Source organism: Brachyistius frenatus, unplaced genomic scaffold (genome assembly GCF_029030835.1).
Source record: "Brachyistius frenatus isolate BFR_SWC_R1_liver_20210118 unplaced genomic scaffold, ASM2903083v1 Contig_373, whole genome shotgun sequence".
NCBI classification, from domain to species: domain Eukaryota; kingdom Metazoa; phylum Chordata; class Actinopteri; family Embiotocidae; genus Brachyistius; species Brachyistius frenatus.
In genome coordinates, this window is record NW_027210972.1 from 188,686 (window position 1) to 206,310 (window position 17,625).

General features: G+C 46.3%; 1 protein-coding gene across 1 annotated transcript; it reads left to right on the forward strand.

Moving 5' to 3' along the window:
* Window positions 1–3,548: 3,548 nt before the first annotated feature.
* Window positions 3,549–17,465, forward strand: cry2 (cryptochrome circadian regulator 2). Its single transcript, XM_069724353.1, has 13 exons — window positions 3,549–3,796; window positions 7,342–7,450; window positions 9,260–9,402; window positions 13,271–13,455; window positions 13,821–13,909; window positions 14,458–14,598; window positions 14,925–15,050; window positions 15,148–15,333; window positions 15,421–15,572; window positions 15,683–15,885; window positions 15,982–16,062; window positions 16,762–17,156; window positions 17,303–17,465. Exons 1-12 carry the CDS (start codon window positions 3,639–3,641, stop codon window positions 17,148–17,150), a joined length of 1,962 nt encoding a protein of 653 aa, XP_069580454.1. The 5' UTR covers window positions 3,549–3,638; the 3' UTR covers window positions 17,151–17,156; window positions 17,303–17,465.
* The last annotated feature ends 160 nt before the right edge of the window (window positions 17,466–17,625 follow it).

The following is a 17,625-nucleotide window of genomic DNA, read 5'->3' on the forward strand; positions in this document are numbered from 1 at the left end:
TTACCCATCAGTGATGTCATCATCTATCAGTGATGTCATCGTTGGTTTGTGAACGTTATGAAGCCTCCAGTTCAGATTCTGTCCGTCACCATCTTTGCTGGTTGTTAATTGAATGGTTTCATTTTTTACTGGCGGAGTTGTGAAGGTTAAACAGACGTAAACTATGTGATGTTTCAGTATGACGAGGTAAATATCGGTTATTTCAGTGGACAACATGAATTAAATCCCATATCTGTCTCTTTAAAAAGGAGCAATGCGTTTACAGGGAGGCAGGCGGCTCTGACTCCGGACCCCAGGACCTGGTTGAAGCCCTCTGCTCCGTGGTGCATGTGTACATGGGGGTCCGCTGCCTTTGTTGGAGTGTGTTGAACGGGTTAAAGATGGTGTCCTGGTCAGCGTGCAGAGATAAAGGCCTCCATATGGTACTGGTCAGTCGGCAACAGCTCCCGTGGAGGAGGGCCGACCTCCTGCCAATCAAACACAGAGCCCGCAACAATAGTGAGGAGGCAGCCTCAGCCTGCCCACACACACACACACACACACACACACACACACACACACACACACACACACACACACACACACACTCACACACACACACACACACACTCACACACACACACACACAGACACAGACACACAGATACACATGTACACACATATATTTACACACACATATACACATGAACATATATATACACACGTCTGTACAGATCACAGAGTGAATATAACAAAATTTCAGGAGTGTAAAACCACTGAGGACCACTAGGGGCTGGCAAAGGAAGAAGTCAGGGGTCCGGTAGAGGTGGGCGGGGCATAGTGTCCTCGCTGTCACTCTGGGCAACACGAAGGAATCAGTAAATACAATATTTTGTTTCAGGAGAGGCGGGGCTCTTGTTGTCAAGGAAACGCTGACAGGAAGTGAGTTGATGACTCTTCTTTCTCATTATGTTCCGCGTTCGGTCCGGTCGTGTTTCCAGGGGGAGGAGTCTGATGATGAAAACTTTGATGAAGAAAATAGCAGGCGACCCCCACAAGTTCACCTCTGGCCCCCCCTCCCCACCCTCAGCTCCACCCCTGTGTTGGCCTCCATTTGCTCCATTTGCTCCATTTCCAAGCACTTGCATTAATCTTTTGTAAAAACACTGGAGCTCTCCGGCTCATCGACGCTCGCTGGGATTGTGTTTGTCTTTTCAAACGCTCCGAGAAGTCGTTGAAGACTGCGGCTCCTCCAACAATCAAAGCCTCTTAATGACTCCTTTCTTCGGCGTCTCGGCCGTTCGAGGTCCATTTGATTAGGAGATTAGAAAAAACTGAAAATTGGTGGAACAGAAATTAGAAAAGCGGCTTTGCGGGGTGTTTAGAGGGCAGGGTGTGTGGTCGAGGTCTTCAAGTGCTACTTCACAAACGCACTCGCATGTTGGGCGGATTGCAGCTCTGATCCGCTGCCTCGACTCAAAGCTTTTCTATGGAGCTGCAGACGAACCTGCTTTGAGGTGTGAATCTGCATTACGTCACCTGAAAGGAACACGGAGCTGCAGGGCGACGACACGACACGACACGACACAACACGACACGACACGACACGACACGACACGACACAACACGACACGACACGACACGACACGACACGACACGACACGACACGACACGACACGACACGACACGACACGACACGACACGAGGTCCGCCCGGTTCTTCCCATGACCCGGCTGCGCTGTGTCCTGACCTGCTGTGTGGTCCACTCAGCTGACCTCAATTTACACTTCAGATTCAAAGCAACAAAAACAGGCCTTCAGAGTTGGTGATCAAACGAGTGGCTTCACTCTGGAACCAGGACGTCCTGCAGAGGTGATCCCAATGAGGACGTTTGTGTGGGACACGGTACCGACACTCAGAGGTCGTCTGATGTTTTGCATAATTCCTAATTCAGATTTTTCTGGAAAAGCAATCATGAACAGAAACTCTGTTGAAAGTATTACGACCTCAGACTGTTTCTAAAAGAGTTTGTAGCTTCAGGTCTGTAAAATGGTTCTGATGCAGAAGTGTCTTCAGCTGCAATACCAGCGAGTGCCACTAGAGGTCGGCTCCAAAAAGCCTCCGGCTCCATAGACTCCCATTCAACTTCTCTCATCAAATCCAAAGTGAATAAAATGTGTCCATCAGTTATCTCGGTGTTGTTAGCTAAAGTCACTCCTTCTTCTTAGTTTTCTGGAGGTCCATCTGAAAATAATCCCTCATTCATTAGAAAAGAAGATTCAAGAAGACCTGTTTTTGGGGGCGTGTCTGTTTGATTGACAGGCCTGTGGTGCAGTCAGGTTACAGCTATCGGTGGGCGGGACGTAGTATCGTCAGGTTTCCAACCAGGGGACCGGTCAGTACGCGGTTCAAGGAAGCAGCTCTGACGGGGTTAGGGTCGACAACGAGCCGGTCTTCAGCGACGTGTCCGATCTGGACCCGGTCTACTCCTTCGGCTCTCGTTCTCGCTACCAGCGAGGAAATGCCAGGTTTTACCAAACCCGCTACACCCCAACTGAGGTTCTGTTCCAACCGGTGCCAGTGTTCCAGCACACCAGCAAGACCTCCATGCGAAGGTCCTGAAGGTCCTAATCCAGAGGTTTCACTGCTGCTTTTATCTGTCTGTGAATCAATAAACAACCTTCATGACAAACTTTTGTTTAATTCTCGATTGCATTTACCAAATAAATATCTTCAGTATTGAAATAGCTTTTGAGCTCTTTGCATAAATTGACTCATTAGACAATCTTGACTGACTGTTCAAAAGAAACCCATAATCTCTGTTTTCCCGTTTGGTTCTGGTACCCTGAGGTTTTTCGTAGTTCATGCTGAATCCACTTCAACCTCTGGACAGTTACTTGGTCAATACTTTAGCACAAAGCGGAAGCATAGAATTTTCCCGCTCTGCATTTCCAACCTCGGTTGAGCCCGGTCCATCTTGGTATTAGACTCCAGTTGGCCTGAAGACCAGGATCCTGCTGAGATGTGGTCTCGACCCTCGATTTGTGAGTACTGAAGCTAAAATTCAACTTGAGGAACATTTGCTGGGAAATGCAAACTGTTTGATCTGAGGCTAAAAGCTGCTCCTGGGTTGACCTGAATTTATCACTGAACTTCAGAAAGGCTTTTACCGTCTGGTTCAATGTGCCGAGATATCTTGTAGCAACTTTTTTTTTTTTATCATAAAATGGTCAAAAGTATGTTGACTATATCTGTCTGGAGGATCAACATTGTTCTTCCATCAATAGTCGATGGTAAAGTTTGTTTTTTTTCTTCGTCTTTATTTTGCAGCTTCTTTTTCCAGGACCTCAGTCTTCGTCATCATAAACCAAAGACTCGTATCTGCACCGCTGACCTGCACCAGGTGAAACGTGACACGGCTCTCCACCACTGCTCCCTGCCGTTCACCAAATCAACCAATCACAGCTCTCCTGTTTTGTAATTCACGTTGACGTGCTCCCCTTCTGACCAATCAGCAAACAGATGCCGCTATCCTGACGTTTAGCCGCGACCACGTGCACTCGGCCACGCCCCCCGACTGAAGTCGGACCGGTTCTCAGAACCAGCTGCGCTTCGTCCCTCCGGTCGGTTCTTCGCTCTCTGATGGAACAAGAACCATCATGGTGGTGAATTCAGTGCACTGGTTCCGCAAAGGTCTGCGGCTCCACGACAACGCGGCGCTGCAGGAGGCCGCGGACGGAGCCGACACGCTGCGCTGCGTCTATATCCTCGACCCCTGGTTTGCCGGCGCCGCTAACGTCGGGATCAACCGATGGAGGTTTGTGACTTCACGCTTTTTGATCCTTTAGACGTCACATGATGCGAAGAACACGTTCAGGTGTCCGTTTGATGGACAGGTTGTCACCGTTTGATGGACAGGTTGTCACGAACCGTTCAGGCTGCGGCCTCCGCGGCAGGTCAGCTAACGCTAGCTCAAAATGGAGCGCTGCATGCCGAGGACCGTCGGCGAAACCCGCAAATTGATCTTCTCTTTATGGATCAGCGAAAAAAATCCCACCTAGAAAAAGACAGCCGTCATGTCGGAGTCTGGACTGTCCACTGGATTATTCGGCATACGTGTAAACTGTTCAGCAGCTGTTCAACGGAGTTAAAATACATTTAGCTAACATTTGAGTTAGCATAACAGCTTTCCTTGTTCAGTTTTTGGTGGAAGACAGTGAGAAGACAGAGAGAAGACAGAGAGAAGACAGAGAGAAGACTGTGAGAAGACAGTGAGAAGACTGTGAGAAGACTGTGAGAAGACAGAGAGAAGACAGTGAGAAGACAGTGAGAAGACAGAGAGAAGACAGTGAGAAGACAGAGAGAAGACAGTGAGAAGACAGTGAGAAGACAGAGAGAAGACAGTGAGAAGACAGTGAGAAGACAGAGAGAAGACAGAGAGAAGACAGAGAGAAGACTGTGAGAAGACAGAGAGAAGACAGAGAGAAGACAGTGAGAAGACAGTGAGAAGTGAGAAGACTGTGAGAAGACAGTGAGAAGACTGTGAGAAGTGAGAAGACAGAGAGAAGACAGTGAGAAGATAGTGAGAAGACTGTGAGAAGACAGTGAGAAGACAGTGAGAAGTGAGAAGACTGTGAGAAGACAGTGAGAAGACAGTGAGAAGTGAGAAGACAGAGAGAAGACAGTGAGAAGATAGTGAGAAGACTGTGAGAAGACAGAGAGAAGACTGTGAGAAGACAGAGAGAAGACAGTGAGAAGACTGTGAGAAGACAGTGAGAAGACAGTGAGAAGACTGAGAAGACAGTGAGAAGACAGTGAGAAGACAGAGAGAAGACTGTGAGAAGACTGTGAGAAGACAGTGAGAAGACAGTGAGAAGACAGAGAGAAGACAGAGAGAAGACTGTGAGAAGACAGTGAGAAGACAGTGAGAAGACAGTGAGAAGACTGAGAAGACAGTGAGAAGTGAGAAGACTGTGAGAAGACAGAGAGAAGACTGTGAGAAGACAGTGAGAAGACAGTGAGAAGACTGAGAAGACAGTGAGAAGTGAGAAGACAGTGAGAAGACAGTGAGAAGACTGAGAAGACAGTGAGAAGTGAGAAGACAGTGAGAAGATAGTGAGAAGACTGTGAGAAGACAGAGAGAAGACTGTGAGAAGACAGAGAGAAGACAGTGAGAAGACTGTGAGAAGACAGTGAGAAGACAGTGAGAAGACTGAGAAGACAGTGAGAAGACAGTGAGAAGACAGTGAGAAGACAGAGAGAAGACTGTGAGAAGACTGTGAGAAGACAGTGAGAAGACTGTGAGAAGACAGTGAGAAGACAGTGAGAAGACTGAGAAGACAGTGAGAAGACAGTGAGAAGACAGAGAGAAGACTGTGAGAAGACAGTGAGAAGACAGTGAGAAGACTGAGAAGACAGTGAGAAGTGAGAAGACTGTGAGAAGACAGAGAGAAGACTGTGAGAAGACAGTGAGAAGACAGTGAGAAGACTGAGAAGACAGTGAGAAGTGAGAAGACAGTGAGAAGACAGTGAGAAGACTGAGAAGACAGTGAGAAGTGAGAAGACAGTGAGAAGTGAGAAGACAGTGAGAAGACGGTGAGAAGTGAGAAGACAGTGAGAAGTGAGAAGACAGTGAGAAGTGAGAAGACAGTGAGAAGACGGTGAGAAGTGAGAAGACAGTGAGAAACACTGAAATCAGAGCTTTTCATTTTATTCATAAGTTCTTATTGCTGGTTCCCGCATAATAAATGTGATGACGCTGTTTCCGGTTTGGTGACAGCTCACTTCTGTAAACACGGAATAACAACAAGTAGTTCAATACAAACAAGGTACTTGTACTTTACTACATTATTTTATTTTCATTCAACTAAACAGCAGAAAATATTTTACTACTTTTTACAAAATTCAGATTTTTCTTTTGCACATTAATTTAAAGAGATTTTAATCAAAATACCCAACAGCAGATACAAAGATAGCTGAAAAATCGCAATAGTCAATGCAGCAGTTAATTGATAAACATATCAATGATTGGAAAATGTCATTTTTCAAGCAAAAATGTCCCAAATTTCAGGATATTCCAGCTTTTCCTTTTTAAATGCATAAATATTTTAAATTTATTGGTGATATATTTAAGGTCTTTGACTTGTTTGGTTGATGATGTGATCACTGGTACGTGGACATCTGTGATGTCACCGCGGACCTGAAACAGGAGCAGAGAAACAGCAGGTTTTGGGTCAAACTCTGTAACTGGTCAACAGAGACCGTTGAGATGCTTCAAAAAGTCAACGGCAATGAAGCGATGAGGTGGGAGACATGTTCAAAAGGGACAGAACAACTCTGAGGGTCTCTGGAGGACGGAGCGGGTCTCTGAGGGTCTCTGGAGGACGGAGCGGGTCTCTGGAGGATGGAGCGGGTCTCTGAGGGTTTCTGGAGGACGGAGCGGGTCTCTGGAGGACGGAGCGGGTCTCTGGAGGATGGAGCGGGTCTCTGAGGGTTTCTGGAGGACGGAGCGGGTCTCTGGAGGACGGAGCGGGTCTCTGGAGGATGGAGCGGGTCTCTGAGGGTCTCTGGAGGACAGCGGTTCTCTGAGGGTCTCTGGAGGATGGAGTGGGTCTCTGAGGGTCTTTGGAGGACAGAGCGGGTCTCTGAGGGTCTCTGGAGGACGGAGTGGGTCTCTGAGGGTCTTTGGAGGACAGAGCGGGTCTCTGAGGGTCTCTGGAGGACGGAGCGGGTCTCTGAGGGTCTCAGCGATCAAAGCTTTGTTGTATTGATCTCCTGGCGGTCTGATTTTAGAGCTCCAGGCTCCGCCCCCTTCAGAAACCTGCAGTCCTCGATGTGATGCTGAGAAACAATCTGACACCATCGCAGAGCTGCTAACGGGATCAATGCAGCTGATCTGCTGCAGTTTGATTGATGATGGACACAGAACCTGAAATAGGTTTTCTGTCAGAATTTTAGAAACATCTCAGATTATTTCCAGGTTTACATGAAATTAAGCTCTCGTGTGTTTGGACCTCACAGAATCTACAGGAAGTCGTGATGCAGCTCTTTCTTCAGAGAAAAGTGTCACAGAGGATTTTAAATCAACCACCTGCAGACTGTTCATGTCAAACTAACAACGTAAAACACTCCATTTACAACAATGTAGCTCAGAACCAGCAGAAAACGAATCAGGAACTAAAACTCGAGATGTTCGTCTCAACTTCTGAATCTTCTGGGCTTTAAAAGCAGTCTTGAAGACACTGTTTGGATGATTTGTAGTCCAGCTGCTCAGTTTTAAAATGGCAGGGTGGGGAAGTAACGACGGCTGCAGGTACAGCTCCCTTCACACCTTGTTTTCTGACTGACCTCGTGTCTCTGCAGGTTTCTGCTGGAGGCTCTGGAGGACCTGGACAGCAGCCTGAAGAAGCTCAACTCCCGGGTGTTCGTGGTGCGAGGGCAGCCCACCGACGTCCTCCCCCGGCTGTTTAAGGTCTGTCCTCCTGCATGGGTGTCCCCTGTCCTCTGTTACTGCGGTTCCACCGGGAACGTTCTGGTTCCAGATCCAGTTCTGGAGCTGATAGAACCAGACACATCTCCACCAATTAAACTTTTTTAGTGGAACCGTTGCTTCACCATAAAACAGATTTAAGTTTAACAGTTTTTCAGGGAAGAAATAAGCAAGATGGCGGATAGTTCGGGTTCTGCAGCGTTCATCACCTGGTTGTAAATATTTATTTCAGTCCAACAGACTCACAGGAGACATTTCTGGATATTTATGGATTTGAGATGTAGAAGGTGCAACACAAATGGTTTAAATATGGTCTAATTCAGGTGAACTTCAGGTCCACGTCACTGTGACATCATCATGTTTCAGTTGCATCATTCAGCTCCGTCACTGAGGGAGAAATTCTGATCCAAATCTAAACTCTGCTGATTGTCGAGATCTTCTGTGTGTGAAGCATCTTTTATAATCTGGAGCTTCTCTGTAGCAACATCCAGATTTGAAGCATCGTCTGTTGTCATGGCAACGACCCTGTGTTCCATCAGAATCGGATGTATTGGCCTTGCAGAACAAGACGGATCAGTTTTATTTATATGTCTCTAACAACCACGAGGTGCTAATTCTAGTTTTCTACTTGGTGTTGTTGTCCAGTCTGCGCTGCCTTCGCTGCCGACAGAAAAACATGGCCCAACAGGGTTTTATAGATTTGAGACCAACATGTGGGTTCTATTGAAGTCCTAAAGGAGGTGAATACTCAAGACAGCTGTCCAACGACCACATCACTGTGGATTGAAACACATCTGCCATGTTAATGGATTTTTTCATTAAAAAAAATAAGTTTATTTCCAGTAGATCATCTTCACATCACACAGATGGAAAACATGGTTCACCATCCAAAAGCAACTCTCCACCTCTACTGCTCAAACAAAGACAAACACATGCAAACAAATACTAACACGGAGAAATAATTACATCAAACCTAAACACGCAAATTCAAGCATATAAATCCAAATGACCAACAAAATGGATCCTCTGTTACACATAAAGATGATATACGATCTGCTCGCTTCTTTAGATCTGCAAACACAAACATTAGTTTGATGAAAACATGAACAGATTTCCTTTCATCTGGAGTATTTCCAACAGGGATGAACGTTTTAAGCAAAACTACCGTTCGAGATTAGCTGCAACTGTTTGATGAAAAGGCTTCTTCTCTATGTTGTTTAATGTTAGCTGGCAGACAGCTTTCAGGTTCATTACCGCCACCTTCTGACGGGAGTAACACATTACAACCAGTTGAAAGTAAAGATGGGAAATGAGGAAAAACGATAGTTGCTTATCACGGATATTTTTATTTGAATGACTGATCAGATTTCTTTTGTACGTCAGTGCTGTTTATTGTGGTTTATCTTTTACTTGATCTTACTATTTGACTCATTCATTTATTACCCTCAGCTAGCTTTAACCATTTCATGAACTTTACCATTTATTATTATTTTGTATTTGTTTGAACCATTTCTCCTCTGTAGTTGCTGATGCACTCTGACTCTCCAAACTTACAGCTGACTCAGCTCTTTTTTTTTGGATTCAATCATAAATTCTGTTTTTTGGAATTAGTTGCAGTAATCTTTGGAAACAGAGAATCATTGAAGATATTCTGGAATAATTTGACTTCATGTTCTCTGTTCACGGTTTATCAACATCGGTGTGAACAGAGACAGAGTCCAAACACCTGAACCGTACCGAGATGAGATGTTCTTGTTGTTCACTTCCTGTTTTTATCGGGCCTCGCTGCAGGAGTGGAACGTGACCCGGCTGACGTTCGAGTTCGACTCGGAGCCGTACGGGAAGGAGCGGGACGGCGCCATCATCAAGATGGCCCAAGAGTTCGGAGTGGAGACCGTCGTCAGAAACTCGCACACCCTCTACAACCTGGACAGGTGAGCGCTACCTCACTCATGATGACCTCATCAGTCGCTAACTCTCCGAACTCTGAGCGGTTTCTGATCGTCTTTGTTCACTGGGTTGAATTTCTTTGATCATTTATTTTACGGAAAGAAAAAAAAAAGATGGAATCTGTACATACAAAATTTTTCGAAGTGTTGCCAGTATTGAAAAATAAAAGTGGGCGGGGCTCCTGCTGCAGTCCATATGGAAGTACAGTGACCCCTCGCTATAACGCGGTTCACCTTTCACGGTCTCGCTGCTTCACGGATTTGCATCGTGCATTGTGTTCTGCATTCTGATTGGCTAAACAGTCTCTCCGCTTCTTCTCTACCTGTTTGTCAATAACGTTGCGGTTTAATATGTACACGTACGTAAAACAGCTTGCCAAATTAAAAATAATCGATGGTGGCATGTCGGTTTATAAGAATCTTTTTGCCCAGAAGAAAAAAGAGCGACAACAACTACCGATAACTATGTTCTTCTCTCGAAAAACCACACCTGCACCGCCGGCTTTAGAAGAAAGAACCGCTGCAGAGCGGAGTCAGGATGCAGCGGCTCAGTCAGAAGAGCAGTGAAATACACGAGTCACTATTTGTCCTACTGTACTTTGTATTTGTTTTCATAATCATTTTTCATTTCCTCCCGTTCTAATCCAATGACTCGGGTCGCAGTGGGCCGGTGCCGATCTCAGCAATTTGAAGCCTTCAGTTCGTATTGATGATTAAAATTATTATTTTACAGTACAGTAGTTATTTGTAAAAAAAAACATTTATACAGTACTTTTATTTGTTAAACAAATGCTTGGGCCTGTAAAAAGGTTTTGTTCTTTGGTTTCAATGTATTATGGAGTATTTCATTGTATAATAATTGTAAAAAAAATAAAGGTTACTACTTCACGGATTTCGCCTATCACGGTTTCTATTTGGAACGTAACCCCCGCGGAAAACGAGGGTTCACTGTACTTCCATGTTTCCCACCTCTAAAAACCTCTCTTACCATCAAATATCACTATTTTAAGATCAGATTTCATGACTTTTTTCCTGACAGAAGCATTCGGTGCACGTGATTAATTCAAGGGCCGTCGGAAAAAATCTGATGATAATATCTATTTTCACAGTTTCTGCCTCTGATAAATGGTGTAACTTTCAACCCCTCTGACAGGCTGTTGGGTTCAGAGGGTTAAACAGAACATAGGATGTAGGTCATGGGTCATAGAATCGGTTTTTCAGTGCAGAAGGAGACGTAGATGTTAATTTAGCGATTTTTAACGAGACAATAGAAAATTTTTAATTACGGTTCAAAGAAGAATAATTACAAATATCGTCAAAAGTTTGGAGATGATTTTTAAGACGAAGAACTGTTGATGTAATTGTTTCCCGTCCATTCATTATATTTCTTTTGATCCATTTATTAGTTATTCTCGTGCAGAAATCCTTCCTCGGTTTAACTTCACTTTGGCTCTCTTGGTGTTGTCCTGTGGTTGTCTTGGTGTTGTCCTGTGGTTGTCTTGGTGTTGTCCTGTGGTTGTCTTGGTGTTGTCCTGTGGTTGTCTTGGTGTTGTCTTGTGGTTGTCCTGTGGTTGTCTTGGTGTTGTCCTGTGGTTGTCTTGGTGTTGTCTTGCTGTTGTCCTGTGGTTGTCCTGTGGTTGTCTTGGTGTTGTCTTGCTGTTGTCCTGTGGTTGTCCTGTGGTTGTCTTGGTGTTGTCTTGCTGTTGTCTTGTGGTTGTCCTGGTGTTGTCCTGTGGTTGTCTTGGTGTTGTCTTGTGGTTGTCCTGTGGTTGTCTTGGTGTTGTCTTGCTGTTGTCTTGGTGTTGTCCTGTGGTTGTCTTGGTGTTGTCTTGGTGTTGTCCTGTGGTTGTCTTGGTGTTGTCTTGTGGTTGTCCTGTGGTTGTCTTGGTGTTGTCCTGTGGTTGTCCTGTGGTTGTCTTGGTGTTGTCTTGTGGTTGTCCTGTGGTTGTCTTGGTGTTGTTTTGCTGTTGTCTTGGTGTTGTCCTGTGGTTGTCTTGGTGTTGTCTTGGCATCCTGTGGTTGTCCTGGTGCTCTTCTTGTGGGGGCTTGTGGTTGTTTTCCATTGGTTGAGTCTCTGGGATTGTCTCGTGTTGCTTTGTGGTTGTTTTCTGGGTCTTTTTGTAGTCGTCTTCCGTCCTTTTTGTGGTTGTTTTGTGCCGGTTTGACTTCACTTTGTGCCTTTAGTGGTTATTTTGGCTTGTTTTTGTGGTCTTTGAGGTTTTCCTGATTGTATTGCATCAGTTGAGTCTGTTTCAGATTTCCTTTTGTCTCTTTGTGGCCGTCTTGTGTGGCTGTGCGTTCTTTTGTGGTTGTTTTTCTCTGTTGGTTTTGTTTGTAGTCTAAACTGAAATGAAACAGTCACGGTTCAGGGGCCCCTCGGCCCCTCGGCCTGTACCCTGAAGGTGTCATCAGTAGATCATTGTGGATCTTTTCTGTGTTTTCATGTTCTTTGACTGTATTAAACTGCACTCTGCGTTGTATGAAACAGATGGAAGGTTGAATTCAGTGAACCGAATAGCGATCCTGCATGAGGAGGACGGGTGTCATGTTTCCTGTAAATTCAGTGGAAATAGTCAGCTCATTTTAAAAATGACCAGCACTGAACAGCGTCCAGGAAAACCCCTCCTACAGCATGATGTGCAGCGGAGCCCCCCGGTGGCCTCCCCCTGTCACTGCAGGTCACACCCCTGCCCATGTGCTGCTTTAATGAGTGAGAGCTGGGCTTTCTCCACATCCTGGCCTCTCTGTGTCTTCCTCTCTCCACAGAGAGCGTTCAGTCCAGCGTTGCCTTACATAATGATGGAATATCAGCGGCTGTGTGAGCAGACGAGGCAGCAGCGGCTTAGCTTTGTGTGAGCGCGCTCAGCTGCAGGCTTTAAACTGCTCGCTGTGGACATGTGCGCGGCTTAGTGCGCTCCTTCGTAGTGGTCACGGCGACTCGGCCAATCGGAAGCCGTCCCTGCTGCAAATCAGCCAACCAGTGACGGAGAGCGTCTCCGATATAGACGGGTTGTATAAGAAACTATAAATATAAATACAGCTGCATCGATTCAACAACCTGAAAGCAGCTGCTCAAGTTCACAAACAAACAAACGTGCCTGAACATTTCCATCAGATCCATCTGAAGGTTCATGAGCACCTGAACGTCAGTGTGTTCATATGAAGCTTTCACCAACACCGTCGGCTGTTTACAGACTGATTCTATATTATTGACTTGTTGTGGAATAAAAAATAGGATTGCAGCTGCAACAGTTAGTTGATCAGTTAAGTCGTCCAACAGGAAATTAATTAGCAACTATTTTGATAATTTAATAATAATTTCAGGCATTTTCCAGATTCTCATTTGAAATGCTCAAATCTGACAAAAATGTAATTTTCCACAATTTTTGCTTTGAAAATCTGAAGTTTTTTTTTTGCTATGATCTATTAATTGATTAATCACTGAAGCTTCATATAAAATTATGTTCTCCAAATGCAGGACCTCATGCAAACTGTTATAACAAATTTACAATGATATTAATGCATTTCTTTTACAAGTATTATATTACATATGTGCATATGGTATGTTATTTGTTTACTTTAGATTAAATGTTAATATTTTAGATGTAAATATTTTAACTAAAGACTCCCTAAAGAACACAATGAAGCCATTGAAATTTCTGAACCTTTGGGAACCATGAAAGCATGTGAAAAAATATTGGTTTCAAGTTCCCATTTCGTCTTAATCTGGTTGGCTAAAGGTCTTCTTGTGTTTAATAGTGTGGAAGTGGAAGCATCACATTGAAGGTGAAGTCAGCTGACGAGCTGTTACTGATTTCTTTCTTCCGTCCGTTGCTCAACTCTTCTGTCGTAGGATCATCGAGATGAACAACAACAGTCCTCCTCTGACCTTTAAGCGCTTTCAGACCATTGTGAGCCGGCTGGAGTTGCCACGGCGACCTCTGCCTCCCATCACCCAGCAACAGATGGACAAATGTCACACTAAGATATCCGACAACCACGATCAGCTGTACAGTATACCTTCACTGGAAGAACTCGGTGTGTTACTGTTCTGAATTGTAATAAAAAGAAAGGGGGCCTAAAGTTGAAGCCTGTGGAACGCTTTAGTTATTTCTAACTTCAACAATGTGATCTCTATTTTATAAATGGGTGTGAAAGCAACACAATGTGAGCCTCTGTATCAAGTTTTCTCTTCTGTATGTTGATAACTTCAAGCTAGATTTCATTTAAAAGTACCTTATTTATCTGTAAATAAGAACAGAACTGCTAAAACCTAATTGTCAGTTACAGTAAATACAGCACATTTTTAAATGGACTTTGGCTTCGTATTTCCTCCATCCAGTGTGTTTAAGGAAACATCTGCCTTGTGTTTGAGCTCATTTCCATGTAAACGTGTGTTTTAGGTTTCAGGACGCAAGGCTTACCTACAGCTGTGTGGCGGGGGGGCGAGTCAGAGGCCTTGAAAAGACTCAACCAACATCTGGACAAAAAGGTAAACCACAAACCGGCGTTTCAGTTCTTTACTGTGAAGTTTATAATGGCAGCCCATCACCCTGATGTCCCTGATTACTGCAGTAAACGTCTCATTCATGTTATCCTTGTTACATAACGTTAGGAGCATTAACGGCTTCATGGAAATATTATTTTTGGAAAACCAGAACCAGAATGATGACGATATGTAAAGTAATCACGATGTTTAAAAAAACACGCCTGAACAAACATCATTTTATTCACTGTTTTCCAGTTCATATTTAATAACCTTATAAATTCAAGACTCTTTATTTTGCATTGTTAATGATCAAATACAAATTTTTCTCATCGATCTGCACTTAAAAACCCGCAACAACAAAGTTAAAACGTGTTTTTGAAAGTTCTGCAAAACGAAAGTGTTGAGAGATTTACCGTGAAGTCGGAGTACTCGGTGAATGTAGACGATCGGCATCAATCTTTCTGGCTTCAAATGATCTTTTTCGCTCGTATTTTCCGACTACATTTCTTGACGTGCTGCAGACTGAGTAACGCTCGATGTGCTCTCTGCAGGTGTGGGTGGCCAACCTGGAGCACCCTCGGGTCAACACCTGCTCGCTGTACGCCAGTCCGACGGGCCTCAGCCCCTACCTGCGCTTCGGCTGCCTGTCCTGTCGGGTTTGGTACTACAACCTCCGAGAGCTCTACATGAAGGTACGCCGGACACCTTTAAACTACAAACACACTGCTGCCTGCTGATCTCTGCAGAACCTCCCCGACACATGCAGCAGAATATGTTCTGGTCAAGAAACGAGGGACATTTCAAACACTAAATATCTCAAATGACTCCAAACCAGCATAAAAACGAGAAAATAAGTTGAGCTACTAGAGGTAAAATGTGGACTATTAGTGTTTAACATCAGCTCCGGTGAGTTTCCTTTCATTCAAGGTTTATGTTGACGACATTTTAACCAACAGAGTTTGCTTCTTCTAAAAGTTGAGTCTCAACAGATTTCCCTCCTCTGGTTTCCCTCCGGCAGCTCCGTAAGCGCTGCAGTCCTCCTCTGTCCCTGTTCGGACAGCTTTTATGGAGGGAGTTCTTCTACACCGCCGCCACCAACAACCCAAACTTCGACCGCATGGATGGAAACCCCATCTGCGTCCAGGTGAGTCCGAACCTCCAGGTGGCGGCGAGACGTCTGCGTCATTCGTCTGTTCTGTAACCAGGAATCCTAGTTACATGGACACGCTGTTTGTCTCCAGATCCCGTGGGACCAGAACCCCGAGGCTCTGGCCAAGTGGGCCGAGGGCCGGACCGGTTTCCCCTGGATCGACGCCATCATGACGCAGCTGCGGCAGGAGGGCTGGATCCACCACCTGGCCCGGCACGCCGTGGCCTGCTTCCTCACCAGGGGCGACCTGTGGATCAGCTGGGAGAGCGGCATGAAGGTGGGCCGGCCGGGTCGGGTCGGACCCCGTGTCTCTCCCGGGTGAAGCGAAGTGGACGGGCTGACCGAGGTTCTGTGTCTCCTGCAGGTGTTCGAGGAGCTGCTGCTGGACGCCGACTGGAGCGTGAACGCCGGCAGCTGGATGTGGTTGTCCTGCAGCGCCTTCTTCCAGCAGTTCTTCCACTGCTACTGTCCGGTGGGCTTCGGGAGGAGGACCGACCCGTCGGGAGACTACATCAGGTACCTCAGCTGGTCCACACTTTCCGCCGGCGTGCATCCTGGGTCGTAGAATCGTCCTGGCTGTAATGTGACCTGAATAATGCTGAGACCTTTCTCTGGACCCCCTGCAGGCGCTACATCCCCATCCTGAAGGACTACCCCAACCGGTACATCTACGAGCCCTGGAACGCCCCCGGGTCGGTCCAGAAGGCGGCCGGCTGCGTGGTGGGCGTGGACTACCCCAAACCCATGATCAACCATGCCGAGGGCAGCCGGCTGAACATCGAGAGGATGAAGCAGGTCTACCAGCAGCTGTCCCATTACAGAGGACTTAGTGAGTCACCACGGCAACCAGCATCGTCTTCAGTTTTCTGGTCCTCGTCTTTACATCACCGTGAGCTTACACACTGTCTGTCTGTCTGTGCGTCAGGTCTGCTTGCATCAGTACCGACCATCCAGGAGGAGGCGGAGCCACCGATGACAGACGAGTCTCAGACCAGCAGCGGTCCCGGTACGAATGAACAGTCTGGGGGGTCTACCGATGATTGGAGCATCTTTATGATAAACTGTTGAAAAATTCACTGCTTTTTTGCTCTGATGCAGCATCTCTGTCTGCAGTCACTGAGCAATGTCCCGCCCACAGCTTTATCTGATTGGTTAACACCTTGCCAGTAACAGCCAATCAACCAGCAGCCTTCAGCAGCTCAGAGGACTGAAACTATTACAACCAAAGACTGTTTCTAAAAGAGTTTGTAGCTTCAGTTCTGTAAAATGGTTCCGATCCAGAAGTGTCTTCAGCTGCAATACCAGCGAGTGCCACTAGAGGTCGGCTCCAAAAAGCCTCCGGCTCCATAGACTCCCATCCAACTTCTCTCATCAAATCCAAAGTGAATCAAATGTGTCCATCAGTTATCTCGGTGTTGTTGGGATGCTAATGTGAGCAACCTAGAAATCCTAAAGAGCTGCAGCCCCCCAGAAAATCACATCATAGTAATAATGTCTCAAACCTTCTGCTTTCATCTTGTTATGAAGGAACATTACACTCATTTATTTAGGGTTTTTTATTCAAAATGTTGACATAAATATTAGTTATCGATCTCCTTAATGACCAATAATCTGTATCGGCCCTGATGCACTCCCCCCCCCCCTCCCCCGACACTAGACTCCTCCCCTGTGTGTGCAGCTCTGATGACCTCCTGCTGTTTTCCAGACTCTCCTCCCAGAGATCCTGCTGATGACGAAGCAGCCGGCTGCTCCACAGCTCCTGACTCCTCCACCCCTCATCCAGACCCCACCCATAGCCCCCTGTGCAGGTCCAAACCCTCCTCTTCCTCCTGCTTCACCTCGTCCCCGGCCCCCAGCCCCTCCGCCGCCCCCCCTCACACCTCCTCTCTGGGGCCGACTAGGAAGAGTCTTACCCGCAAGGTGCGCCGCAGCCAGAGGCAGCGAGGGTGGCAGACCTGTGCTGCGGCAGCCGAGGAGGGGGCGGGGGGGGAGGAGAGGATGGAGGAGAGGATGGAGGAGGACGACGTGGAGCAGGAGCAGGAGGAGAGGATGGAGGAGGAGACGTGTGCAGCGACGGCGGGACAGCAACAGTGAGACGAGGTGAAGTTGGTAAAGAAACGTACCGTGGATGTTTGAATTGCTGCTGTTCAATGTGAATCCAGCAGAGGGCGCTCTGATGCAGGTGGAGCAGCGCTGCAGCATATCTCTGCACCGTCACCTCACCGTGTCTCCTGCTCTGTCTTCAGGTGGAGTCTGGACACCCGGACAGCCAACGACACACGGGGGACAGAGCCGCGGACATGAACACGTATCGAAGCATGCTAACAACAGAACCAGAAAATACTGGAACACAGACGAGCTTTCAAACCGGATCCACGACAGTAAAAGTCTGAAGTGTTGAGGTGATCGTCTGCTGCAGCGTCCGTCTCGTCCCTGCTCGTCGTCCCGGAGACGCCACACGATGTGACGTGCACTCAGAAAACCAAAACACGTCTAAGAAGCTGAAACCTGCAAAAAACTTTAAAAAAAAATTGTTTTACAGAAACTTTTCTGATCTGATGAAGTCTTT

Bases quoted from the DNA above. Each gene is read 5' to 3' on its own strand.
- cry2 (XM_069724353.1), top strand. From the start codon at position 3,639: ATGGTGGTGAATTCAGTGCACTGGTTCCGCAAAGGTCTGCGGCTCCAC. The intron at 14,599-14,924 runs GTACGCCGGACA...TCCCTCCGGCAG, and splicing joins TCCGAGAGCTCTACATGAAG to CTCCGTAAGCGCTGCAGTCC. The intron at 15,573-15,682 runs GTACCTCAGCTG...GACCCCCTGCAG, and splicing joins CCGTCGGGAGACTACATCAG to GCGCTACATCCCCATCCTGA.